The 27,241-nt window shown below is 45.7% G+C and overlaps 2 protein-coding genes across 11 annotated transcripts in view; both read right to left on the minus strand.

The window, feature by feature from the left end:
- Nucleotides 1-1,495, minus strand: part of LOC147017781 (uncharacterized) — a 50,963-nt gene extending 49,468 nt beyond the window's left edge. For 2 of the 4 annotated variants that reach the window (XM_085896744.1, XM_085896743.1), the window contains exons 1-3: nucleotides 1,187-1,495; nucleotides 757-851; nucleotides 447-535 (exon numbers count right to left, since the gene is read on the minus strand). In XM_085896744.1, the coding sequence (XP_085752870.1) occupies nucleotides 447-535; nucleotides 757-851; nucleotides 1,187-1,403 (401 nt within the window). In that variant the 5' untranslated portion in view covers nucleotides 1,404-1,495. The remainder of the gene's footprint in view (nucleotides 1-446; nucleotides 536-756; nucleotides 852-1,186) is intronic. The other 2 variants (XM_085896745.1, XM_085896746.1) reach the window with 1 other exon arrangement.
- A 15,460-nt stretch (nucleotides 1,496-16,955) lies between these two features.
- The window catches only part of LOC147017782 (dnaJ homolog subfamily C member 9-like), a 70,043-nt gene continuing 59,757 nt past the window's right edge, over nucleotides 16,956-27,241 (minus strand). For all 7 annotated transcript variants that reach the window (XM_085896767.1, XM_085896760.1, XM_085896762.1 and 4 more), the window contains 2 exons: nucleotides 23,181-23,270; nucleotides 16,956-23,087 (listed from right to left, as the gene is read on the minus strand). In XM_085896767.1, coding sequence (XP_085752893.1) covers nucleotides 22,983-23,087; nucleotides 23,181-23,270 — 195 coding nt within the window. In that variant the 3' untranslated portion in view covers nucleotides 16,956-22,982. The remainder of the gene's footprint in view (nucleotides 23,088-23,180; nucleotides 23,271-27,241) is intronic.

Below are 27,241 nucleotides of genomic sequence, written 5' to 3' on the forward strand. Positions count from 1 at the left end.
TTTGGTAAATAAATGGCCATAACTTGGGAAGCACTTGTCCGATTAATATCAAACTTGGAAAAGGCACATCCTCAGGTCCCCAGTAATATACCTGGCACCTTTCAATTACATCGGACCAGTGGTTGTCGAGAAACAGCGCGCGCGCGCGCACGCACGCACGCACGCACGCACGCACGCGCGCACGCACGCACGCACGCACGCACGCACGCACACACACACACACACACACACACACACACACACACACACACACACACACACACACACACACACACACACACACACACACACACACACACACACACACACACCACGGAATTATAGATGGATGAACCATCTTCGTGACTAAAATATTATCATTTTCCAAAGATTAATTCTCTGATTTAGGAGTGCCAATCTCAACATTGCATAGTTCCTCTTCAAGTGTAACTTCACAATCCCGATACCCTGCTTCAGTTTCTGCCTCCATCTCAACTTGCTCCTCATCTTGCGCGTCGATCAGCATGTCCCGGAGTCTCGCCGCCTCATTGCGCTCCTGAATAACCAAGAAAAGGCAGTTTTTCTTCACTGTAAATACATACATTTCAGTTTTTCAGACGTGGCTCTGACGTGTATGCTTCGTACACGATGTCACAAAAGCTTTCCATACGTTTAACCCCCGAGGCTTTCTTTACATATGCAATGTTCCATCAATTTCTACCACTCGTAACTATTACCCTAACCCTAAAACAGTCGAGTTAAGCATGTTTAACTTACCCGCAGGCGAAAGAAACGAGAGCTCTTCTCATAACCAAGTTTCACACTCGGTATCCAATCAGGGTCGGTGTCCTGATACAGGGCTGATGGGGAACCTGAAGGGGGATTAATTATTATTATTATTTACTATCATAATAATTCATCATCATAATTCAATTAAATGTGAGGCAGACGCAGTTCAGGCATGCTTCATATGATTTGCACGGATCACGAAATCAGCAAGTTTATGGCCTGGACCTGTAGGCCCAGTAGGGCCTACCTGACAATGGCTGACAAAAGACAATGGCAATGTGGCCTCGGCTAATTACTCCATTGTTACGTCAGCGTCAAAATGTCGAAAACATCCCGGGTTGATGAGCACAAAGGAAACTCATTACATAACATCGCTCATGTGGAGACCGACTACCCGCCATACACGTTTCCAACTCACCCCTAACAAAATGATCACTGCACACACGCATGTACTGCGCGTCCTTGTACGCCATGTCTTTCCTGTTGACGGCTGCAAACCACAAACGGCGCCTTTTCTCGCTGAGATCTCTCGTTTTATCATCGCTGTTATTGATAATGGCGGGGAATCGAAAAAATCTCTTCTTGTCACGGTCTGCGCGATTGCTGCACTTGATCATAGCACATGAAACGGGCATGTCGACAGCTTGGAACGAATCGAGGCCTTGTTTACCTTTTCTCTCACACGTTGAGCCAAACAACCAATATGGCGCCCACGCACTGCATCATGGGTACTTAAACCTCGATTAAAAAATAAATACCATTTAAAAAAAAAAAAATTTAAACCGGAAACGTGGCGGGCGAGCGGAAAACGGACGGTAATATTTTTTTTGATTTCACGCCTCGTTTATAACGTTTCACCTCTCATTTAAGAAATACCCATATAAATACTAATAACTTGAAATGCACCTTTAATTTGCGGTGTTCCCGGCGTTACTTCATCATCATGAAGGTAGATCTTCCGATCTGCACTGTGGGTGGAAAGATTATGGGCGGTGCTTATTTGTCGCCACCAAGCGCCATCTTGGTAGGCCCATTCGTTGCAGATATGTGTTTTCACTCGCGTGATAAATTCTCTGGACAAGAGATATATAAATTGTCTGAACGTGACAACATTGAATGTTAATTTTGAGTTGAAAGCCAAAGTCGATGTGAACACTTTCTCACATAAACATAACGCAACGCGGGGATGCAGTGAATCTTTCACTGGGCATAGCAACATGGCGGCGTGTGCGCAGAAAAGGGGATGTGAGGTGAATCTTACACTGGGCATAGCAACATGGCGGCGTGTGCGTAGAAAAGGGGATGTGCGGTGAATCTTGCACTGGGCATAGCAACATAGCGGCGTGTGCATATAAAAGGGTATGTGCGGTGAATCTTGCACTGGGCATAGTAACATGGCGGCGTGTGTGTAGAAGAGTGGATGTGTCGTGAATGTTGCACTGGGCATAGTAACATGGCGGCGTGTTTGGGGAAAAGGCAATGTGCGGTGATCTCGTCCAGGCAGTGAGGGAAGTGAGTGGGGAGGTGGTGAGTGGGTTGGGAGGTGGTGAATGGGTGGTGAGGTGGTGAGTGGGTGGTGAGTGAGCGGGTCGGGAGGTGGTGAGTGAGCGGGTCGGGAGGTGGTGAGCGAGCGGGTCGGGAGGTGGTGAGCAAGCGGGTCGGGAGGTGGTGAGCGAGCGGGTCGGGAGGTGGTGGATGAATGAGTGAGCGAGCGGGTCGGGAGGTGGTGGGTGAATGAGTGAGCGAGCGGGTCGGCCGGTGGTGGGAGAATGAGTGCGGGCGGGGGTCGGGAGGGGGTCGGTGACTGAGTGAGCGAGCGGCCAGGGAGGGGGTGGGAGAGCGGCACGGGAGGTGGGGAGCCAGCGGGTCGGGGGGTCGTGAGCGGGTCGGGAGGTGGTGAGCGAGCGGGTCGGGAGGTGGTGAGCGAGCGGGTTGGGAGGTGGTGGGTGAATGAGTGAGCGAGCGGGTCGGGAGGTGGTGGGTGAGTGAGCGAGCGGGTCGGGAGGTGGTGGGTGAGTGAGCGAGCGGGTCGGGAGGTGGTGGGTGAGTGAGCGAGCGGGTCGGGAGGTGGTGGGTGAGTGAGCGAGCGGGTCGGGAGGTGGTGGGTGGGTGAGTGAGTGAGCGAGCGGGTCGGGAGGTGGTGGGTGAGTGGGTCGGGAGGTGGTGAGCGAGCGGGTCGGGAGGTGGTGGGTGGTGGTGAGTCGGGAGGTGGTGAGCGGGTCGGGAGGTGGTGAGCGAGCGGGTCGGGAGGTGGTGGGTGAGTGGTGGTGAGCGAGTGAGCGAGCGGGTCGGGAGGTGGTGGGTGAGTGAGTGAGTGAGCGAGCGGGTCGGGAGGTGGTGGGTGAGTGAGTGAGCGAGCGGGTCGGGAGGTGGTGGGTGAGTGAGTGAGCGAGCGGGTCGGGAGGTGGTGGGTGAGTGAGCGAGCGGGTCGGGAGGTGGTGGGTGAGTGAGTGAGCGAGCGGGTCGGGAGGGGGTGGGTGAGTGAGTGAGCGAGCGGGGCGGGAGGTGGTGGACGAATGAGTGCGCGAGCGGGTCGGGAGGTGGTGGGTGAATGAGTGAGCGAGCGGGTCGGGAGGTGGTGGGTGAGTGAGTGAGCGAGCGGGTCGGGAGGTGGTGGGTGAGTGAGTGAGCGAGCGGGTCGGGAGGTGGTGGTGGGTGAGTGAGTGAGTGAGCGAGCGGGTCGGGAGGTGGTGGGTGAGTGAGTGAGGGAGCGAGCGGGCCGGGAGGTGGTGGGTGAGTGAGTGAGCGAGCGGGTTGGGAGGTGGTGAGTGAGTGAGTGAGCGAGCGGGTGGGGAGGTGGTGGGTGAGTGAGTGAGCGAGCGGGTCGGGAGGTGGTGGGTGAGTGAGTGAGCGAGTGGGTCGGGAGGTGGTGGGTGAGTGAGTGAGCGAGTGGGTCGGGAGGTGGTGGGTGAGTGAGTGAGCGAGTGGGTCGGGAGGTGGTGGGTCAGTGAGTGAGCGAGTGGGTCGGGAGGTGGTGGGTGAGTGAGTGAGCGAGTGGGTCGGGAGGTGGTGGGTGAGTGAGTGAGCGAGTGGGTTGGGAGGTGGTGAGTGAGTGAGTGAGTGGGTTGGGAGGTGGTAAGTGAGTTGGGAGGTGGTGAGTGCAGGCAGGGGTAGCAGTATGGTAGGCCATGGCCAAACAGCCAAGCTTTTGGTGATATCCAGGAACATCAATTCCTTGGATCGGAATATTTCGAAAATTGTATCTTTGCTGGGTATTGTTCTTGGCCCAACTTCATTGGCGAGTACCACAAACAGTCAGATTTGATAGTGGGGCTGGTGACCACCACAAACAATGTTCTGACACGTCAAGCTTGGGTGGAGGTTCGTGCAAAGATGGTATTATATCAGTTGCACTGTTTTTATGGAGTCAACTCATGGAGGAGCTGAACAACAAAAAACAGCAATTTTGCAAACGACCAAAGAAGGAGGTTTGGGTTGGGGAGGGGAGGGGTTTGAGTTTGGGATTGTGGGGCGGGGGGGAATAGCAGGCTTGGGGTAGGAGAGGGGAGGGGAGGGGTTTGAGTTTGGGATTGGGGGGGGGGGGAATAGCAGGCTTGGGGTAGGAGAGAAGGTTTTTAGGAAGAGGGGGTTTGGATGGGGGGGGGGAGGAATATAGGGTTTAGGTGGGGGAGGAAGGAAGAAGAGTGTGCTGTACGGGGTGGATGCTTTTGGATGCTTTTAGTCACGTGATTGGGTTCTATATCATGACCCGCCCGCTAGGGGTTTCGCAGTGTGCTCCCGCTCATGCAATAAAGCAGAGTTGTGACTTGCTCTTGTGTCTGTCTGTCTGCTCTTCGGACACAATAGTTGGTGACGAGGATGGGATATATGCACGGTTGGCAGGGAGTCAGTACTTTACGAAGCTTGATCTACGTGATGCATATTTTCATCTCGAGATGTATCCCAGAAGCAGCGACCTGTTGACAATCAACATGTCAGGGGCTTTATCGATACACCCGGCTCTGTTTTGGGATTGCTTCGGCCCCAGCCTTGTGGCAGAAAGCCATGGATCAGGTGTGCGTCGGCCTGCCCGGTCAGACCTACCTGGACGACGTACTCATTGCGGGGAAAACGGCGGAGGAGCACCTGGCTAACATTGCCCAGGTGCTGACGAAGCTAGAAGCGTGCGGCCTGTGCTTGAACAGGGACAAGTGCGCGTTCTTCAAGCAACGTTTGGAATACCTTGGGCACATCATCACGCCGGGGGGGGGGGCTGTTGAAAGGCCCGCGGAAAGTGGAGGCGATCCAGCACATGCCACCACCCCGTGACAAGACGCAGCTGCGTTCATACATTGGTATGGCACAGTATTACCAAAGATTCGTACGCGAGCTCAGCTCGGAGCTGGCCCCGTTGACGTGGCTGCTCAAGAAAGACGAGCGCTGAGCGTGGAGGCCTGACCACCAGGCGGCGTTCGACCGTGCCAAGCGACTGCTCACGGAAGATACGGTCCTCGTCCACTACGAGCCTGCACGTCCGCTCTTATTGGCATGCGACAGCTCCGCGTACGGCATCGGGGCGGTGTTGTCCCACAGAATGGACGATGGTTCCGAGCGACCTGTTTGTTTTGCATCCCGGACCCTGTCAGTGGCAGAGCGGGAATATGCCCAGATCGAGCGCGAGGCTCTCAGCCTCGTCTGGGGGGTGCGGAAGTTTCATCAATACCTGCTGGGTTGCCATTTCACCTTGCAGACGGATCACAAACCACTCCAATTCATCCTGGAACCCAAGCGTGGGGTGTCGGTGGCAGTGGCCGTGCGAATACAATGGTGGTGTCTGTTCCTTGCTGCCTACAGCTGCGATATCCAGTTCCGGAGCACCGGGAAGCATGCCACCTGACGGTCTCTCGCGCTTGCCTTGTGTGGAGGGCCCAGCTTCGCCTGAGTCAGCCGATCGGGTTGATGTGTTTACACTGAGCCAAATTAAGTGTGCGCCGGTCACAGCGAAGCAGGTGGCTGTGGAGTCAGCCCACGACCCAGTGCTCGGCCGTGTTGTTCAGGCGATCTCTATGGGGAATTGGAACGATCTGCCTTCGACACCTGCATTTCAGCCGTTCGCATCTAGAGCGTCAGAGCTGTCGTTGGCTCAGCGGTGTATTCTGTGGGGAATGAGAACTGTGGTCCCCCCCAAAGTTCAGGCAACGTTGCCTTGAGGAGCTGCATGCCAGTCACCTTGGCGTCGTTAAGACCAAGAGTCTCGCCCGTAGCCTTTTGTGGTGGCCGGGGTTAGACAAAGACATTGAGCGAATGATTAAGCATTGCGCTACTTGTCAAGCAGATGCCGACAAACTGAGGCGGGCGTTGGGCCTATAGCCGGTCCCAGACAGACCTTGGCAAAGGATCCATGTGGATTTTGCTGGGCCGTTCAAGGGAAAAAATGTTTTGATTGTGATTGATGCATTCTCCAAATGGCCGAAGGTTGTGGTCATGCAATGCACGTCGGCGGACAATACGGTGGAGAAGCTGCGAATGATCTTTGCTAACAAAGGGATACCCGAGCTTCTGGTGTCTGATAATGGTCCACAGTTCGTTGTGGGTGTGTTTGATAATTTCATGCGCCAGAATGGTGTAAAACATTTGAAGTCCGCGCCATACCATCCCGCAATGAATGGGCAAGCTGAATCATTTGTTAAAATGTTGAAACGTGCCTTCCGTAGGGGGGAGGGTGCATCTATGCAGACGATGATTAATGTATTCTTGTTGCAGTATAGAAATGCTGTCCATCCGACTACTGATGATACACCTGCCATGCGTCTGTATGGACGAGCATTGAGGTCTAGACTGGATTTGCTGCGACTTGGGGGGTCAGTGCCTGGGGCGGTGTCACGCGCGGCGCTGGTGCGTAGTTTTGATGTGGGCCAGTGGGTGATGGTGCGTGATTATTACCACAATTGCAAATGGGTGCCAGCCGTGGTTTCCGTGATACTCGGACCGGCCAATTGCTTGGTTAGGACTGATGATGGGAAGGTGTGGAAGCGGCACATTGATCAAATGCATGATCGCTGTTCAGCGTCACCTCCCGTGCTGAGTGACATGGGGCCCCACCTCTGATGTCGCCGGGGCCAGACGTTGAATCGCCAAGGCCAGACGTGCTGGCACCCATGGGGCTAGCGGACTCGGGGTGTTTACCTGAATCGGTCCTGCCCGAGAAGCGAACAAGCTTGTCGGCCGGGGGCTCTTGATGTTACAAATGGAGCGAGTCCCACTGGAATGTCACCTCGACCGGGCCAGGAGGCGTCTGAGCCTGTGCCATCTGGCGGCCCTGTTCGCCCGGGGCTTATCAGGAAAAGGCCGCGGTACTTGGAGGATTTTGTCTGTTGATTTCTGCTTTTAGAGGGGGAGGAAGTATGCTGTATGGGGGTGGGTGCTTTGGGATGCTTGAAGTCACGTGATTGGGTTCTATATCATGACCCGCCCGCTAGGGGTTTCGCAGTGTGCTCCCGCTCATACAATAAAGCAGAGTTGTTACTTGCTCTTGTGTCTGTCTGTCTGCTCTTCGGACACAATAAAGAGGACTGGGGGGGAGTGGGGGTTGGGTCGGGGGGAGGGGGAAAAGGAGAAAGGTGGTTTTGTGGGGAGGCAAGGTGGAAGAGGAGTAGGAGGGGTGAGAGGAAGAGGACGTGTAGGTTTGGGGGTGGAGAGGAAGAGGAGTAGGGGAGTGGCTTGAGGAAAGGTATGGGGTGTTGTAAAGGGGGGGGAGTTTGGATGGAGGAGGGGGAATTATGGGGTTGGAGGGGTGAGGAAGGGTAAGAGGGGTTTGAGAAAAGGTGAGGGCGGTTGGAGGTGGGAGAGAGGAAAGTTGAGGGGATTGGAGGGGAGAGAGGGAAGGTAAGGTGGTTAGAGGAGAGGAAAGATGTGGAGGTTGGAGGGGGGAGGAAGGGTAAGAGGGATTGGAGGTGAGGAGGAAAGGTAAGGGTGGTAAGAAAGGTAAGGAGGGGAGAAGGTTGGGTGAGGGGGGGAGGAAGGATGATATAGACCACCCCCTCAAATTCTTGTGCTGTCAGGCAGCACTTCTAAGATGGTTTTTGGTCCGTTGCTGTCAGTAGATGTACATGGAAGGCAGCTATCGGTCTATTGCTGACACCAGGAGATTTGCAGAGGAGCTGGGGTGGGCAATAAAAAAACAAGAGAAACTCTGTCCTGACTGGCCTGTGTTTGGTGTGTTCTGGCTTCACACTCTGCCTCTGGGACAGCTCCATGCTCCACTCGCGGCTGCTCATCTGGTCCGTTGTCTGGCTTCCTCTCTGGTGCTGGCACTACGTGAGATTTACAGCCGCCTGATGTTCTTCACCCCATGTCTCTCCCTCTGTTGTCCAGTTTTTGTGTGCTCGATTGCTTCTGTGAATATTGGCACCTAATGGGCATCGTTTTGTTTTGTTCTCTCTCTGGGATTCTGCTGGTCGTGTCTTGTGTTACAAATTATTTATCTCAACATTTGCCTCGTGTTGCTGCCATTTTGTCATGCCAACAATCGAGCTCATTTGGGATTCCTCCAGGGCTAAATTAGTCACACTGTAATCCAGTTTTATGAGCAGTGCAGAAATAAATCCTGCTGGACCACAAGCAGACATTACCTGGTCGGCATTGGTTTGTGAAAAACTGGTAGTGAAGGCTCAGCTTCAGTGTGAATGGTGAACCCATTGGTATCTATGGAAGTGCCATATCTAGATTTCCATCCACGTGACAATATCTCAAAGTGCCCCCACATGGTGTGACTGCTGCCCAGGTTTGAGAATTCAAAGATTGTGAAATGACACATTTTGCATGCTAAGTTTGACAGTTTTAAGGTAATGTAGGTAAATTGTGTAACCTGCAAATTGTTTTCTCTAAGCAGCATATTTACTCCAACGGCTCAGAATTCGGGTTGCAACCAGTTCTGTGACTCGGGGTGTGGTGACATGCGTGCACCTAGTGGGTGGTCATGACTGTCCAGCATGTGATGTATGTTGTTATGGATTCGGGATTCGACACAAGGGGAAGCACTCGGGTCCCTCTCAAATGCCCAGTACTGAGGCCACCGAACATGGATACCTCCGTGCTTTGGCTTGTTAAGCAACCATGAACGCCGATTGCTACTGCCAATCCTGGCAGGGTGTCAGTACTTTGCGTGTTACCGTTTCCGGTGGATTGACCGTATCAAGCGAGTTACATGGCCTTGATGCGAACTTGCGTTGACTTACCTAATCAGGTGCAGCTGGGCAGAGCTGCAAAGTCACACCAGCAAACAAGAGCAAATCGGTGGGATAACATTTCCCAGCAAGCACTGTGCAGACTGTGCTAGACCAATGGAGGAAAAGACATGACGAACTAGGTACATTTATAATATAATCAATTTATTACAAGCTAGGGTGAGGAAAAGCATGTGTACAAAAAGCAAACAACGGGCGGTTTTATTACAAAGGAATATGTAAAGCAAGGGAAAGCAACGACTGATGAGGTGCGGCAAAAGAAAATACATGTATATGCAAAAGAGAAGACAGGGCAGAGCTAAACCGATAATAAACTTTTACAATCTTAATTACACCAACACGACAGGTGCCATCAGAATCATTCCGCGAGGAAGGTTTGAGAGCAAGAAAGATGAGAAAAGGTGTGATGTGGTTGCGGTCAACAGACCAATGCTTTCCAATCGTTGAAGTAGGGGAAAGGGGGGGGGAACTGAGGTTGTCTATTGTGTGTGTGGTCGGAGGGAGGTGCAAAATGAGGGGTGCGGTGATTGAGAGATGAGATGCAAAGGGGGAAGGAGTAAAGATGTGGGTCAGGGGGTTTTGGGAAGAAAAATAAAAGAACATGTGAGAGAATAGGCCTAATGTGAGTGTAAGGAGGTCTGTATGTGTAAGTGTTTAACCAGCTAAAGCGGTGCTCGGTCTGGTGTCTACCGCTTGCAGGTGCACTTGTTTCAGTTCCCTCCATCAAGTTCCACTCGTTCAGTGACCCCAAGAACAAGAAGAAAAGCCAGAGAATCGAGCTCTCTTTTATAATCTCTGACATGGGCGGCGCTGAAGGGTGGAACAGGCGGAGAGACGGGTGTTCTCCAGCACCCTCATTGAGGTATAGACCATTATCCTGGCACTAGCTCCATCCATGCGAGGCTTTGGCAGCAGAAATGCCTGAACTCAGGCATGCAACAGTTCTGAGGTTGACATGGCACCGGGGCATTTGGTTGCGCTCTCCGGCCACAAACACGTGCCAGCCACCGAATGAGGGCTATCCACACAATGTTGAACTGAGCCTAGTGCACACTCGTACACTGAGCTTGACGCCAGGATGGCCAGACCGAGCACCTACCATGATGTGTGTGTGCTCCCCCTTACTCCAGCTGGTCCAGAGGGAGGTGGTGAACTTTGGTGGTGACAACCCTTCAGCGATGGCAGTGGTGGGAGAGTGGGGCGGTTGGTTATAACACGGTGGTTGAGGTGTCATCATTATAGCAGTTAATGGCAACGGTAAGCGAGCTTTAGGTTAGGGTCAGATGGTGTGGGAGAATTATTATGAAGGCGTGGTGGTGGTTGGAGGAATTGTTGTTGCATTGTGGTACAAGTCTGGTGAAGATTGAAGTGAAGTGTCTGTTGGGTAATGGCATGAGGTTTGAATGCAAAAGGGCGTGCGTATGTTAATGACCTGCCTGTTGCTATGCTTGCGTGGGAAGGAGGTCGCATGTGTAACAATGTAAACTAGAACGGGCACTCATAGAGCACATACCTTCGCCGCCACTACTTTTTTTTGTTCTTGGTATGAGTGTGGGGAACTGGTTTGATGCTGGTTTCATGCAAATCGAATAAGAATTGACTGAGTAATGCCGAAAACCGCATATTTTTCAAGGGCGTGACCCCCCCCCGACATTTTACCCCAACCGGTGACATGTGTTATGACATCATTGTGTCACAAGATTGGGCATTAAATTCTGAACATTTTGGTGCTGGGTTCATGTAAAGCGGACAAGAATTGACCGCATTATGACAAAAACCGAATATTTTTCAAGGTCGTGACCCCCCTGACCTTTGACCCCTAACCGGTAACAAGAGTATGGGCATCATTGTGTCATATTGCATATCACAAGATGAGGCGTTGAATTCTGAACATTTTGGCGTTAGTTGCATGCAAATTGAATAAAAATTGACCGTGTTATCGTAAAAAGACGATTCTGACCTTTTCGTGACCTTGACCTTTGACCCGAACGATCCCAAAATCTAATCGAATGCTTCCTGGCTAATAACTAATCATCCCACCAAATTTCATGCAATTCGGTTTAATAATTTTTGAGTTATACGAATCACAAGATTACAAATAAATAAATAAATGAATAAATAAATACACGCCGACCAAAACATAACCTTTCGCAGAATGCGAAGGTAATAAAATGTATAAAGGATGGGAATAAAGACCTACCTCATGCCCATGGAACGCATATGACCATCAACCCACGACAACAGGAAAGGGGTATCAAAAACTGAATACTAATGAAATAACTATCTCTCGGAACCGCTCGATGTTGCATACCATTGCCTTGGGGGAGCGCCAGTTTCACAAAACTGTGTGTATGTATGTATATATTGTTACAGTTGTGGAAATTCACAGAACACCATACAGGTCCTTTAGATCAGTTATGTCGATAAGTCAGTGTTCAGATAGATTTCCCCACCGTCATCTAGCGGGTTTTATTCGTGTCGCGGGGCTGTGATCTTTGAGGTCGTGTTTTTCTTTTGCTATCTTTATTTTGGACCAACTACCTCTCAACCACCACAACCATCACCAACCGCATCTCAACAACCACAGCCACCTTCTCCACAACCACCTTCACAACAGCCACCTTCTCCACAACCACCTTGACAACAACGACCTTAACCATAAACGCCCAACCACATCATCACGACCACCACAAAATGCCAGCCATGCCACCATTATGACAACCACAACCACCACCGCGTTTCCACCTCAGCACACGGTTGCCAGAAGCCTGGCATTCATCAAGGGAGAACGGACGACGGCCTCACCCCTCCCCCCCCCAACGAATAACCCTGCCAGAGGAACAAAAAGCAACGAAAGCTATGGAAAAGGCAAAAGAAAGGCCCCGATCCAGGAGAAAAACAAGGAATAACGAATGCGGCGCAGCGGCGAGGGAACGGCCCCGATTTGGCAGGAAAACGCTTCCTTCGAGAAGTTTCTCGTGCGTGCTGGAAGAAGTGGCGGGAGGCGAAAGGGGGCGGGGCTTGGCTATAAAAAGACGTGCTGAGGAGAATCGCGCTCTCTCTCTCTCTCTGGGCTCTGCATCGCGCGCGCTCGCTGGATAGCGCTCGCTGAATCGCGTTCTCTGGATCGCGTGCGCTCTCGCAGTCTCTCTAGAGGTGTGGATTGGGTCGTTGGTTGTGGGCGCTCTCTCTGGGTCATGTGCGAGGAAGCTCTCTCGGGGAAGGTCGGATCGAGGAGGACGGAGCCCAAGAATTCACCATATCGTCACGTTCTCTTTCTTTCCTTTTCTGGGTTTTGTGTGTGTGTGTTCGTGGCGCCAGTCCCATAAGTAAAACTGCATAAGTGACTGTACATAATAACTATAGACAAATGGTTGTAGTTCTCTTTCTGCTCGTGTAATGTTCCCTTACCCCCATTGCTTGCATACGTGTATAAATAAATGCCCTTGTGTGAATGTGACCTGTTCGTTGCGTCCTTTCCTGTCAATGACTGTCATTATTACGTACGGAATATTATCTGGCTTTTTAATAGCCGATAAGATAATCAAGTCCGACGGGGCCTCACGATAATACACCGCTCTGCAAATCACAAACGGAACGAGCTGCTTAAGAATGGCTCGTTTTCGTGCAGGCTCCGTTGAGGTGTAAATTCCCGGCATTTCTGTCTGTGCGCATACTTAGGTAAATTGACAATTCGGCAATCGGACCCTGTCGCGCGTGGACAGAAGAGTTGGCTAATTTACGGTGTGATTAAAAACACACCCGTAGCTGGATTTCGGCGTTGTTCTGAAAGCTGCGACTATGTTTGTCCATTTGGTGGGCGAGAGCGGCCGCCATTGGCTCGAAACGGTCGCCCGCATGCCGACGGGTGGGAAACCACAACAATATATATGGATTTTCTGCAATGTTTATTTCATTGAACCGGCTTCATTGGGTGAAATGATTTAATGCATTCACTGCTTAACCTCACGTCCTGTCCCCCAGAGGGACTGCCTATCCATAGCGTTAGCCATATCGGTGTCTATATTTTTGGAGGTTTTGCAATGTGCTCTACAGGGAATCAAAGCAAATCTGGTAAAAAAAAAAATGGACGGTTTAAAAAAAATGTTATAATGTTTGCATGGATCCTGAACTGATGTACCACATCATGTGTGCACAGATGAGCAGGCAAAATGGTGGATTTATAGATTCATTTTATTTCATAACTGCTGAGTGTGAGGTGAAGACGTTTTAAAGTTAAAGGGATCTTTTATGGTATGCAGCGACAGCCTGTTCCTTATCAACCGTTGAATTGGAGTGCTTCAGCCACTTGCCAAGCACCTATTGTCGATAGAGGTTCCGCGCTATATCATTCTGAGCAAATCCTTCACTCACTGCGGTCACTTTTGCCACGCCACGTCATCCTGAACGAGTGGTTCGTGCTCCATCACCCTGAGCGAGTGGTTCGTGCTCCGTTACCTTGAGAGAGTGGTTTGTGCTCCGTTACCCTGAGCGAGTGGGTTAATGCAGGTGGGCGATCACATTAGCAGTCTATGATGCACCGCTCAAAGAAGGTACGTTTTCATAAAGCAGAGGAAAGAAATTCGTGGTCTTTCATGAAAAAACTTGGTTTTTGCACGAGTTTTCAAGGTTGAATCGTGTGCAAGTACAGAATTTCTAAACAAACTGTATTTCACATGTGCATGCGCATGTAATTCACATCTTGTATGTGAAATAAATGAATAAACATTTGAAGGAAAATTCCACAGATATTTTTTCGTTCTCTTTTTACAAGCTATGTGCATGTACACTTTAGAGAAGTTTATTTGAAAACTTCAATTAAAAAAAAAATTCCTTTTATAATGCTGTACATGAACGAAGAGAGCAATTTCAGTTTTTGCCGGACAAAAGGGTGTAATGCCCATATACATAGCCCACCACACTTTTTCCCAGAGACTTTTCCATTTGAGTTGTGTTCTTTCGGCAGTCGGCACAATAAAATGTTTCATTCTTTCGGTGTGCTCACAATAAAAAGTTGCAAGTCTTTTATCTCAGAGTCACGCAAGTACAGTATAAAGCTCCTGTGTGAAGCAGGATAACATCGACATGATGACGTCACACATCTTAAGCACAGTAAAAGTAAAGTATTATTTCAAATAATCAATCGCATTGCATTTGTTATTTTATGGCCTGCCTGGATAGCTTCGACTCTCAAAGGATTGCACATTCAGCTTTGAGCTACCTTGAAAGGGTTGGAATCACAACCCAGCTATACACTACCACCCTGGTGTTGGGCATGCAGGGCGAAGCATCAATCGGAGGGACGTTAAACCGGAGGATGCAAAGCAACGCGTTGCGTTGCGTTGTGTTTGGAACTGCAATTTCCAAAATGAATAAAAGAATGAGGGAACAGAATGAAACAGCTGTTGAACGTCATCATAGACTTGCACAAATACAGTAAAAAAAAAAGAATGACGTGAGAAAGACAATGAGACGGCTGATGAACTCAAACACAAACTTGCACAGGATGCTGAGCAACGAAGACTTTGGAGGGCAATGCGTGCTCAGCAAACATATACAACAGCATCCGTGATGAATCAAAGTATCTGATAATATTGTCCACAAGCATAATTGCAGTCCTATAACCTCACCATGCATGTGCTGTTCTGCGAAACATTTCACAAATGAATCAACAGGGAAAGGGGATGTATTTACATTTTGTTGCTCCAAGAGGAAAGTTCAATTACCGACACTATTTGCGGTACCTGCTTGACTGTAACAACTTTATCAAGGTAATGATGGAAGATATCGCAACTTCCGAGACAATATCTGAAATTGCAATTGGGCTTTGCTCCAAACACAGCCATTTCAGATATCTGCGATTTATAAAGAAACTATCTCACATGTACATGTATTCACATATGATGTATTCACATGTTATGTGAAGTAAATAAATTGCATACAGTTCGATAATTTCTGGATCTGATGAACTGCCAGTACCCACTTTGGAAGATTCTATGTCCAACTCAAGATGCCCAAATGGCATACATTTCTATGCCCGTGGGTTTCCCCAAGGTTGCCCCACTAGTATATAATAGACTAATGCCATCTGTCCGTCTGTCCCACCCGGAAACACTCCACGGAAAGAAAAATAAAAAAAATCCTGCAAAAGTTGCTTCAAATTAATCCAAACCAATGGGAATATTGGAATGCTGGGGAAATGAAATAATCGATTTGGCTGAAGTCCTTTTGAACAACTAAGACCTCGATAAAGAGATATACTTGAGAGACCCAAAGAACAAGTTCCCCTTGAGTCAGAATACAAGTTTTACCTTGGAAGTTCACAAATTTCTGAAGAGTTTGACCTTGATGTGAGACTTATCTTGAGTCTCAATGTGAGTCTCACTTATCTTGTGAGTCTCAATGTGAGACATCTTGAAGACCCACTTTCCAAGTTCTACCTTGATGAGCTAGAATAAGAGTTTTACATCAGAGACTCACAAATTTCTGAGAATTTGAAAAAGGGATTTTCCCCTGATCATCCATAGTTATACGATGTGAGACCGATCAGGAAAACCCACAAAAAAATTTTTTTTTTGGGGGGGGGGGTTGGGGATTAGATGTGGGGGTTACGTGTGGGGGTAGGGTGTGGGGGCTGGGTGTAGGTTGAGGTTCTTCCCTGGTGGTTCACAGTTATACTATTGTGAGACCAATCATTGAAACCCACAAAATTTGGGGGGTTGGGTTCAGACTTGAATGTCAACTTTGGGGATTGGGTTGGGGGTTGAATGTCAAGGTTGGGGATGGGATGGGGTTGGAGAGTGGTGGTTGGGGATTGAATGTCAACGTTGGGGATGGGATGGGGTTTGAGAGTGGTGGTTGGGGATTGAATGTCAACGTTGGGGATGGGATGGGGTTTGAGAGCGGGGGTTGGGGATTGAATGTCAACGTTGGGGATGGGATGAGGTTTGAGAGTGGTGGTTGGGGATTGAATGTCAAGGTTGGGGATGGGATGTGGTTGGAGAGTGGTGGTTTGGGATTGAATGTTAACGTTGGGAATGGGATGGGGATTGAGAATAGGGGTTAGGGATGGGGTTGGGGTTTTGCATTTATGTAATGATTAAGGTTGATTATGCTCCCTGCTATATTATCAAAGAACGTCCCCCATTGCAGCGTGTACACACACAAACACCAACAAACAAAATTGTGTGCAGAAGTTAAGCCTTGACTGACAGCTCAGTTGATGATTCTGTATTTGGAGTTCACAGATCAGAACAAACCCCCATCTCTCTCTCACTCACACACACACACACACACACACACACACACACACACACACACACACACACACACACACACACACACACACACACACACACACACACACACACACACACACACACACACACACACACACACACACACACACACACACACACACACACACACACGTCATGGATGCATCCCTGGAAAACATCGTTTAAATCGAAATAATGTAAATTAAATTTCAAAATCTTGTTGACTTTTAGATGTATTAAAAGGGGAATGTGTTCCTTCAGAGAAGAAAAAAATTGAGTGGAAATGTTTCAAAAAGTAAATGAATTAAAATATTATTGCAATAAAATACTATACATGAGGGTCTGGTCATCTTCGTTTTTTCCTGTGCAGCACAACGCTGTGAGTAGCATCATTGACTGAGGGTGTGACAGTGCTCCTGTGGGTTAGAGCAGGAAATTTGGAACTTGGCCAGGATGCTGGGAATAGCTCCCATACTCTTCGCAAAGGACACCAAGAAGTCATCTTTAATGTCCACAAACCAATTCCAGCAGATGCAACACCCAGGTTAACATCCATCCGAGGGATGGCATGCACATTGTTGAATCATCTTGCCTGTGAAACACCGGGATGACAGTTTATAGCTGGGTTGAGATTTGAACCCATGCTAGATAGCTTAGAGCGAGTGTGCGTACCTCTCGGCCATCCTGCCATGGTGAAGGGATGCATTGCTTTGTAGGCACTGAAAACATTTTTCAATTCTTTATTGAAATCGTAGTTTACTTTGCTCATTCATATTCTCCAATTTATTTTGCCTTCCAAACTCCGAGGACTTCTCCATGGAGAACTAAACCACGGTCACTATGCACACTGCTTGTGGGTGGTTTCGCCTGCTTTAAAATTATTTTTGCTGCACTCAATGAAGTTACACTTCAGGCATATTCCTTCATCTTTTCTTCACTCAATAGTAGAAGGATAATGGGGCTTCTAAAACACCCCAAAATCTACATTGAAGTAAATGGAGAAAAGGGAAACACTTTTTTGACTTGACACCCCAAATCTCCAAAAACATCCTCCTATTTCTCCCACTTTCAACTAAACCCATTACTACATATCAAATCCTAAATAATCCAACTATTTCTCCCACTTTCAACTAATCCTCAATAGACAAACTACAACTGATGGCATTTTTTCATTAAAGTTATATGGAGAGCCAATGAATCCATCCATCCATCCAGTGGGACCATACTCTGTACAGAACATTGGTGCTGCCAAAGCAGTCTCCTTGGCTATTGGGACACAATCCTGGACGGGTCGCCACTCCGACACAGGATACCAGCAAGCTGGCACTCATTTTGCTTACCTCGGAAGGATGACAGGCTTACCTAACCCCACCTGGTATTAAGTCAACAGCCGAGTGGGATTTGAACTCAGGACCCTAGGATCCCAAACCCACCACTCTAGCCATTAAGCCAACACCAGGCATATTCCAATGAATATCTGACTTTTATTTTAGGGAATAATTTTATTTTATTATCGCACTCATCACTATCGAATACATTAACAATATGTTGGAACTTGGTTCTTGGTTTAAGTATCGTTATTGAGCAGAGATTAAATGACAAACCTCTCCTCATGCTCTTGTTTGAGCACCTCCTGAGCCACATATCATTTTGAGATTGCAGCAAATTATTTTTCCATTGATTTCTTGATAACCATAAAAGTTTTCTGTCCCTTCAAGGATGTTTATTTATTTTACATCCTCTAACTTATTTGTATTTGTATTTGAATTTATCCACTTAGTTGTTTTATTAGTTGTGATTTATTCAACAAAACCTTTTTGATATTTACCACATTCATTGTGTTTTTCCATTTAATACCAAGGCTGTGATTTTCTCCACTCTTTGGTTTGGTTAATGCTTGGTTCTATCACTTATATACCAGTAAAAAAAAAGTCAGCAGTAGCCCGTTAACATTCCTCCCAACCCAATTTTGTTTTTTTTAATTCTTATACTTTATTTTATGTCTTAACACATCTACTTATCCTTTAAATATTATCTCCAGAAGGGAGGCTGTCAATTCCATTTTCTAAAATAAACGTCTTATCAAGAGCCCCCAATGCCTTCTTATTTCCCTCCTCTGTATATAATTGATGTTTATAACTTCTTATTGTATTCATTTTCTATACTGTTCTTTCTTGATGGTTAAACAGTTGTAATTATGTTCAAAGTTTATTGTTTCTTTGATTACATTTTTCTTTACCACCTTCAACTTTTTATCACTATTTTCAATATTATTATCAAAATATTTATAAACATAAGCCTTTGCTCTCAATCACACAAATTCATTCATAATCTTTCCACCAAATTCATCTTTAAACTTTCCAATAACCATTTTATTCTTTGTAGAGAACAGTTTGTGATCTGATTTATAATTGCTTGTATCATAAATACCAACATACGGAAGCATGTCTTTATAAATGTCTTCCATCTTGATTTTCAAAATAAAACTGTCTGTATCCATGTAAAGTCGATTAACTTCATCCACATATTTCTTCTTTAAGTTGTTGTAGAAGTAGTCATACATAAACAACTTTGACAAGTCAAGAATTGATGTTCCGATATAAATGGGTTTATCCATTTCAATGCTTTCTATTTTCATTTGAATAGCACAAAAGTTCTCTGAAAACACTTCCACTCTCTGAAAACTTGGTTGATTAATTAATTTGGATGCATGTTTCCAAGATATAGCAAGTCTTATGTTTTATCTATTCCTAACATTTCCCATAGTCTTTCCACATACAGCATTATTCATTAATTTATAAAAGTCTTTCTCAAAATCTGTTTTTGCTTCTGTTCTCCTTTTCGCATGAAAATCAATATGTCTTTAACCAATGACTATTTCAACTCTAAGATTTTTATGAATCTTCTTCATTCTCAACCCAGCAGATAAATATTGTCTCAGGTTTCTTTGATGTAAAATATACTTCTCTTTATCATGTAACCCAGCCAAAATGCTACAGTTAGAACTATAGTATATGAGAGTTGTACTCTCACATACTAGAGTTGGTAACGGGTCCGGAATTTAGCTATTTTAACCAGTGCAAGAATAAAAGGTTTCCTTTTACTTTTCTATCATGGTATTTTTACCATGGACTTACAGCAAGTATATAAATAAACAAACAAACAAATAAATATACAAATTCACTTTTATAGTGCAGATATGGGGATTCCTTCATTCTCATACCTGGGTGAACGCCATGACTATCACGACGGCGGTCACACAACAATATGTACCACAAGTTTCGGGCAGTTTGGGAATCGTCCAGAGTCAAGCAAAAGTGTAAAGCCAACCAAAATTAGTATCAAGATGTACTCTACCGATTTCCTGTTTTTTTCTTTTTCTTTTGGCCTGAGAAAATCCGTTCGGTAGCAGATGAAACATCACCTGAAACTCGGTATGTGCTCACCTGTTACAAAATTAGCAGGGTAGATAGTTCTTAGTGCGAATTTTGGTTGGATGTGCCATTTTTATAGACTGCATATACTGTATCTCCACGTGATATTCATATTGTGTTCTTGTACCTTAACCAGTCAAGCAAAGCAGTTTGCGGGCAGTGATTACAGATGGATCCATTTGGGTTTTTTGTTTTGTTTTGTTTTGCAGCAAAGAAACCAAAACACTGGTAACTGTGCGAAATACAAATGTTCCTTCTTCCTTTACTGCAGCGTTACTCATCCCTGTTTGTCATTCTCTTGATGCCATCAACGAAGAGAACATTGTTATCTGCCTAGCAACTGCTAAGTTTATATTCCTTCACATCCATCTAAAGACATCTCTTTAAATGGAGAACAGCAAACAGCACACACCAATGTTTTTTTTTTCTCAACAAGGGAATGAAACTGGAAAACCTTTATGCTTGAAAATTTAGTTAATAAGAATCAATGTAAAAGTGCAAGGCAAAACAAACCAAGTTAGCTCAGCTGAACTGAAAGCTTCTGACAGATACAGGTAGTGGACAAAAAAAATGGAAACACCTGGGTAAAGGCCCTGTCACACCTTGACGATTTAGCCAGCGTATACCTGACGTATGCAAAATTTGGCTAAGACGCTGGCACACGTCGAATACGTTATGGGTAAGTTTGTATACGTTAAGAGCATGCTGGCATACGTCGTAGTACGCTGGCTTTTTTTCGTAGTACGCTGGCATACGTCTTTGTACGCTGGCATACATCGTAGTACGCCGAGGTGTTTTTTTCCATGCTTGAAATGTTCCGACGTATGCCAGCGTATGACTCACACATTCTGCATACGCTGGCATAAGTTGTAGGCATGTTACGCGATCGTTGACACACGTCGACACACGTTACTTGTAAGTTACTCATAAGTCGAAAAACGTCGAGGTAATGGTTAGCGTACCCGAAACTTATTTCTAACCTACGAGTAACGTGTTGTAGGCACGTTACGCGATCGTTGACACACGTCAACTACACGTTACTTGTAAGTTACTCATAAGTCAAAACACGTCCAGGTAATGTTGAGCTTCGTGGTTCTCAACCTTTCGTAGCCGCGACCCCCCCCCGAAAAAAGAACAAAAAATAACATGGAGTCTCAAACACTGACGGGTTCCTCCTGTGAGCCCCATTTTTATATACCAATTCCCCTAAATGCTGCCAATACGCCATTATACGGAAGCTGTAAGTTAGAAACACGTTCAGTTAGTTCTGTGGTCGTCCGGAAGACGTTAATCAAATACGTCTACATACGTCAATGTGCGTTGGAGATGCATTACACAGAGGTTCAAAGCACGTTACTCATAGGTTCAAAGCACGTTACTCATAGTTTAAAAATTAAGTTTCGGGTATGCTAAACATTACGTCGACGTGTTTCGACTTATGAGTAACTTACAAGTAACGTATGTCGACGTGTGTCAACGATCACATAGCGTGCCGACAACTTATGCCAGCGTATGCAGAACGTGTGTCATACGTCGAGAAATTTTCAACATGCTGAAAATGTATCGACGTACTCGGCGTATGACGATGTATGCCGGAAAACTACGACGTATGCCAGCATACTACGATGTATGCCAGCGTGCTCTTCACGTATACAAAACTTACTCATAACGTATTCGACGTGTGCCAGCTTGGTTCGGCAAATTTTTCATACGTCGGCATACGCTGGCTAAAACAAGGTGTGACAGCAGCTTCACACTTCAATGTCTAGTGCGGTTTTGATATGAATCGTCGAGCCGCAGCCTATTAATAGCCTACGCCACGTGATCATCGGCGATACGCTGCTGCGCTATGCATAAGTTAGACTATCATTGGGCATAGGTTGTGAACGCCGACAACACGCTCAGCATTAGTTGGTATAAGTTATCTATATGTGATTAAAACGTTCTGTGTACGTTACTAATACGTTATGCATACGTCCAACACGTTATTATACGCCCATAACTTTTTTAAAAAACATCAATAGTTCAGCGTACGCCAGCGTTTTACATACATTTTGAGACCTTGCCATACGCTGGCTAAAACGTCAAGGTGTGACAGCCTCTTAAATGAGGGACATGAAGTATATTGAAAGCAACGGCTTCCACACAGGTGGGACCCATGCGTTAATGAAGCAAATAACATCCCAGCATACTTAGGGTCATGTATAAAAATGCTGCAAGGCATGGTTGCCTATAATTATGGACAGTATGGCTGCAAGAGGAGGCCTCAGTGACTTTGAAAGAGGGGTGAGTATTGGAGTGCATGTGGCAGGAGCTTCTGTGACAAAGACAGCTCAACTTACTGTTTCACGAGCAATGGTATCTCAGTTGATGTTGGCATGGAACTCTGAGGGAAAGACATCATCAGCAAAGAGCCACAGTGGCGGAAGCACATACTCCAGGATCATGATATCCATGCATTAATTTGAAGTGTAAGGGAAAGCAGGCAGGCAACTGCAGATCAATTGACTGCAAATTTCAACCTGAGGAAAAAGCAGCCAGTTTCATCAAAACACGTTCTGCCGAGAAATCCAGAGTGGTATACCAGTCAGGTTGCAGTGCACAAACTGCTCATCACACCTGGTAATGCACGTTTGCGAGTCCAGTGGTACAAAGAGCACAATAAATGGACAACCGAGCAATGGAGAAATGTGATATGGTCAGATTAATCCTCCTTCATCATGTTCTCAACAAATGGATGAGTCATATGATCTGAACCCAATCGAGCATTTATAGGACATTCTGCAACAACACTTGAGACAGTTATTTTCCACCTCCATAAAACAGGTGTGAGTTGATTCACTTTCTTGTGGAAGAATGGTCCCACATCCTTCCTGCAGAATTATAGATGCTGGTGGACCCTATTCCATGGCGCCTACAGGCCATACTGGCCACACATGGTGGCCCAACGCCCCATTAAGTGACTTTACATTAGTGTTTCCATTTTTTGTCCACTACCTGTAGGTGCAGTTGGGGTTTGGATCTGCATCCTTGTCTTGCTGCTCCAATCATAACTATTACCAAAGAACAATGTTTTCGACACAAATAAAATAATTGAACAATCACCACATTTCTAGTTATTGTACACATTTGGTTTTAACAACAAAAAAAAAGCACAGGTGTAAAGGAAAATAACACTGAATTTTCCATACACTTTACACAACAAACTTGTTTGTGGGATTTTAAAATTATAATAAGGCAGTTCAGAGCAAATATTTTTCATACAACTGGGAGAAAAATGTGGAGATGTGGCAGCAATGGCAACGGCACTTCTCACATTAAACTCTTGCTTTTTGAGTTTGGCGTTTTGTCTTGCCGCTCAATTTGCATTCTTGCTCCTCCAATATCAAATGCTTCGAGCCTTGATGCTTTTTCTGCCGCTTCTATGGAAACAAAAATATACAAAAGAATTGTGTGAAAATTGAACATCGAATACCTATCAGTGAGACCTTAATATATGATCACAACGGTCAAACCTTGATCAGCGCTGTCAGGGAGTTGCCAGTTCTATCAAGTCCAACTTCATGAAGAGCTGATTCTTCTGCTTCCTGGGATACTTCCCTGAACTGCAATCAGACAAAGAAGAAGAAAGCAGCTCTCAATAGATGAAGCACAAGATAATATTGTGAAGGAAATGGTCTCCTGAATAAGCAACGTGAGACCGCCAGAGATGAACTCCCAAGATGCCGAGTGGAGGTGTTCTGCACACACATTGTGACTCCACGGTGTGAATAACTAATTAATTTGGCTGTGCAGTGGATTTGGCATCAACGTTCCATTTGCAGAGGAATTTAGTTATGCTGGAGGGCAATTACATGGCTGAAAACACACAATGATATTGCTTTAAACTGAACAGATTCAATGAATAACAACCGGGATGGGGAACATACAGGAAATAAATGCAAGGAAAAGACGGGGGAAAACACGTACTTAACCTAGACGAAGGATTGTTTGTCTGTCAGTTTAACTTAACACACGCAGCCTTTTTAGTCTCCGACTGGTTTCACTAGAGGGGACTATAGGTTTGCTCTCCATCTGTTCTTCCATCCATCCATCCCACCTGTAGTTTTTACCTTCGCATTCTGCGAAAGGTTATGTTTTGGGCGCTGTGTATTTATTTATTTGTGAATATGTGTGTTTGTTTGTTATTCGCATAACTCAGAAAGTATTAAACCGAATTGCATGAAAATTGGTGGGATGATTCGTGATTATCCAAGGACGATTTGATTAGATTTTGGGAGCGATCGGGTCAAAGGTCAAGGTCATGAAAAGGTCAAAAACAAACTTTTGAGCATAACTTCCTTCATAAGACAGCTATCGACATGCAACCAACGCCATATTGTTCCATGACAAAATACCTTTCGGGTACATGGTGTCAGATTTGACGTGACGTCATCAGAAGTGCGTCAAAATGACGTCACAAGATGACATAAATTTTCAATTTTCGACCTCATCAGTTTTGATCATACCATTTTGTAGGACTTACCTTAAGGACGTCACACACCAAATTTGACGTTGTTCGGACTGACCGTTATGACGTCATTGACGTTTGAACATAACGTTTTTCAATTGTGGCTAAAATGTCCTGATATTTTATATTCAAATATCTATGTAATTTGTAAAGGAAATTGTCCCAAATCCAGGCATTATGATCAGTACCAAAATATCTGCTTATTTATGAACATGTTTTGCAAATTAACTCTATGGTCAAGGTCAAGGTCACACTCAAGGTCAAAATATACTTGTAGGCATAACTTCAGATCTAATAGAGCTATTGACATGAAACCAATGTTAAAATGTTCCGTGAAATAAGAGCTTTCAGGATGGTAGTCCGCAATTGGTAGTGACGTCATTGGAAGTGCGTCAAAATGACGTCACAAGATGACGTCATTTTTAAACTTTCGATTTTTTCAGTGTTTATCATTCCATTTTGTTGGACTGCCCTCAATGACGTCTAACACCAAATTTGACGTCCATCGGACTGATGGTTGTGACGTCATGGACGTTTTTAAATGACGTTTTTCAAATGTGCCCGGAAAAAAGTAGCAGCGGCGAAGGTATGTGCTCTACCGAGTGCCCGTTCTAGTTTCAGACTGTTTTTCCCCCATACACTTTAACATATTCAACTGAAACTTGGAACATGGCTTTATTATAAGTGACAGAACAAGTTCAAGTTTCAGGGCATTTTGTCAATTTTTCACAGAGCTATGCCCTTTTTTGACTTAGAAAATATCACATGTTATACATGGGTCAGTGTTCAGCTACCCTGTCTCCACCCCACTGCTTTACACCTATTGGCTGGACAGCTGCCCTGACTCCACCCAAATATAATCACATGCCAGCATTGCATGAAGCAGCACAGATAGGCAGTCCTCAGGCCTTAGCTGAGGTCAGTGGTCGGCAACCCAAATAACAGGAAGAGCCATTTTTTCAAATTTGGTCAGAAACGTGATATCTAAAGAGCCGCAATGCACATAAACCATATTTCAATCATTGACCAACAGGACAAAGACACAAACATTGATTTTTAATGCAATACATGTTTATGAGTTGGTATCAATGAAAGGGGCCATTAAATTTTCTTCAGTACATCAATTCAGCTTACCCATATTTCCTCCATCACCGAAGGTGGAAGGAGGTTATGTTTTCACCCCTGTGTGTCTGTTTGTTTGTCTGTCTGTCTGTGTGCAGGATATCTCAAAAAGTTTTGGATGGATCCGGATGAAATTTTATGGACAGGTTCGGTGTGTGACAATGACGAACCGACTAGATTTTGGTGAAGACCCGAATCCGGCTACTGGAATTTTTGAGTGCTTCTTCACCATTGAGAGATCGGGCTGCAACGATATAAAGCACGATATCTCAAAAAGTTATGGACGGATTTCGCAGAATCTTGGTGGACAGGTTGGGTATGTGACAAGGACGAATTGATTCCCTTTTGGTGAAGATCCAAATCCACATCCAGATAACAGAATTTTTCAATTTTTAAAGTGATTCTTTACCATTGAGAGATGGGGCCAAAAATGAGAAATATATATATATATATATATATATATATATATATATATATATATATATATATATATATATATATATACATACATACATACATACATACATACACATGTCATGAAAATTCGAAAACTTCTTGGGCCCGATATGTTCTGCTGGATCAGGCATTGCGTGGCGGATGTATGTGCTCTACCAAGTGCCTTTCTAGTTTTATGTGATTTCTCCTGCAGAGTTTCTTTGGAGAGTCGTTCGATGTTTGGACAGTGGTGCTGTCATTTTCATTTTCAAGCCAGACTTTAAATTCTCCTCATTCAATTGGTTTCTCAGTGTGCTTTTTATGAAATTAATCGTTGAAAACATTTGCTCGCACAGGTAAGTCGACCTTATGATGGACATAATGCCAAATGCATATCTCTTCATGTTACTGGAGTTTTCCGGTAAATAATTCCAAACTTCAAACGCAATTTGGTCTTGTTTTTTTAAGATCATGCATTTTGGTCTATCTGTGTTGAAGTGCCAGGGTAGATCTGTGCCTTTCTAGATTTTCAAGTTTGGTCACGAAGCCTCTGAATTTAGAAGTCCACATGTCATTGTCCTGCAAATTGGCCAGTTCAAGTTCTAGTTCTGCTCGGTCTACTCCTATAAATGCTGAAAAGTTGAGTGCAGAAGTGTCTGCTTCATGGGGTTTCAACATAAATGATAAAGTTGCATTTTCCCTTCTGAATTCCTTAAATTGCCCTGTGAAGGGTTCTTGCATTCCCAGTATGACATTTTCCAGGTTCTCTGTGTCAAGTTCATAGTTTGTCTCCTGTTTGAATCGTTTCAGTGATGAGAAATGAGCCAGAAAACCCATCTCCATGTCTCTCACAAACAATGCCAGTTTTCACTCAAATGATAGCACCTCTTCTAAAAGTGAGCTGTTTTTCCCTTTCCTTGCAGCTTTCTGTTAAGGCCAATTCAAAGTGAGGTGATGTCCACCATGAAGTGGAATCTCTGCACGCGCGCGCGCGCACGCACACGCGCACGCACGCACGCACGCACGCACGCACACACACACACACACACACACACATACACACATACACACACACACACACACACACACACACACACACACACACACACACACACACACACACACACATACACACATACACACCGTTTTTCTTGGACATGACAATCTCATTCCGAATCCCTCTTGAACATCCCTCATAATAGTGTAGTAGATAGTAGAAAACTCGTGCAAATTATGATACAAGCATCAAATTTGGCATTTCTGTTCTGTAGGGCTTTCTGATCAAATCTGCTTGATTGGCCATTTGAAAATTAAAATTTTGAAAAAAATATTTTTTTTTCAAAAAAATTTGAAGTCACAGCTGGCTGAAATTCTTGAAGCGCAAGTGAACATCCCAGACAGAGAACCAAGGGGAGACACAGTCATCATTTATGGCTCAGTACTTATCAATGCCCTACCTCCACGCACTTCAAAGATATTTGATGATATGCCTAAGAAGACATCATCCCA

Source organism: Eptatretus burgeri, chromosome 10 (assembly GCF_056783735.1).
Source record: "Eptatretus burgeri isolate ZD-2024b chromosome 10, Ebu_testis_v1, whole genome shotgun sequence".
NCBI classification, from domain to species: domain Eukaryota; kingdom Metazoa; phylum Chordata; class Myxini; order Myxiniformes; family Myxinidae; genus Eptatretus; species Eptatretus burgeri.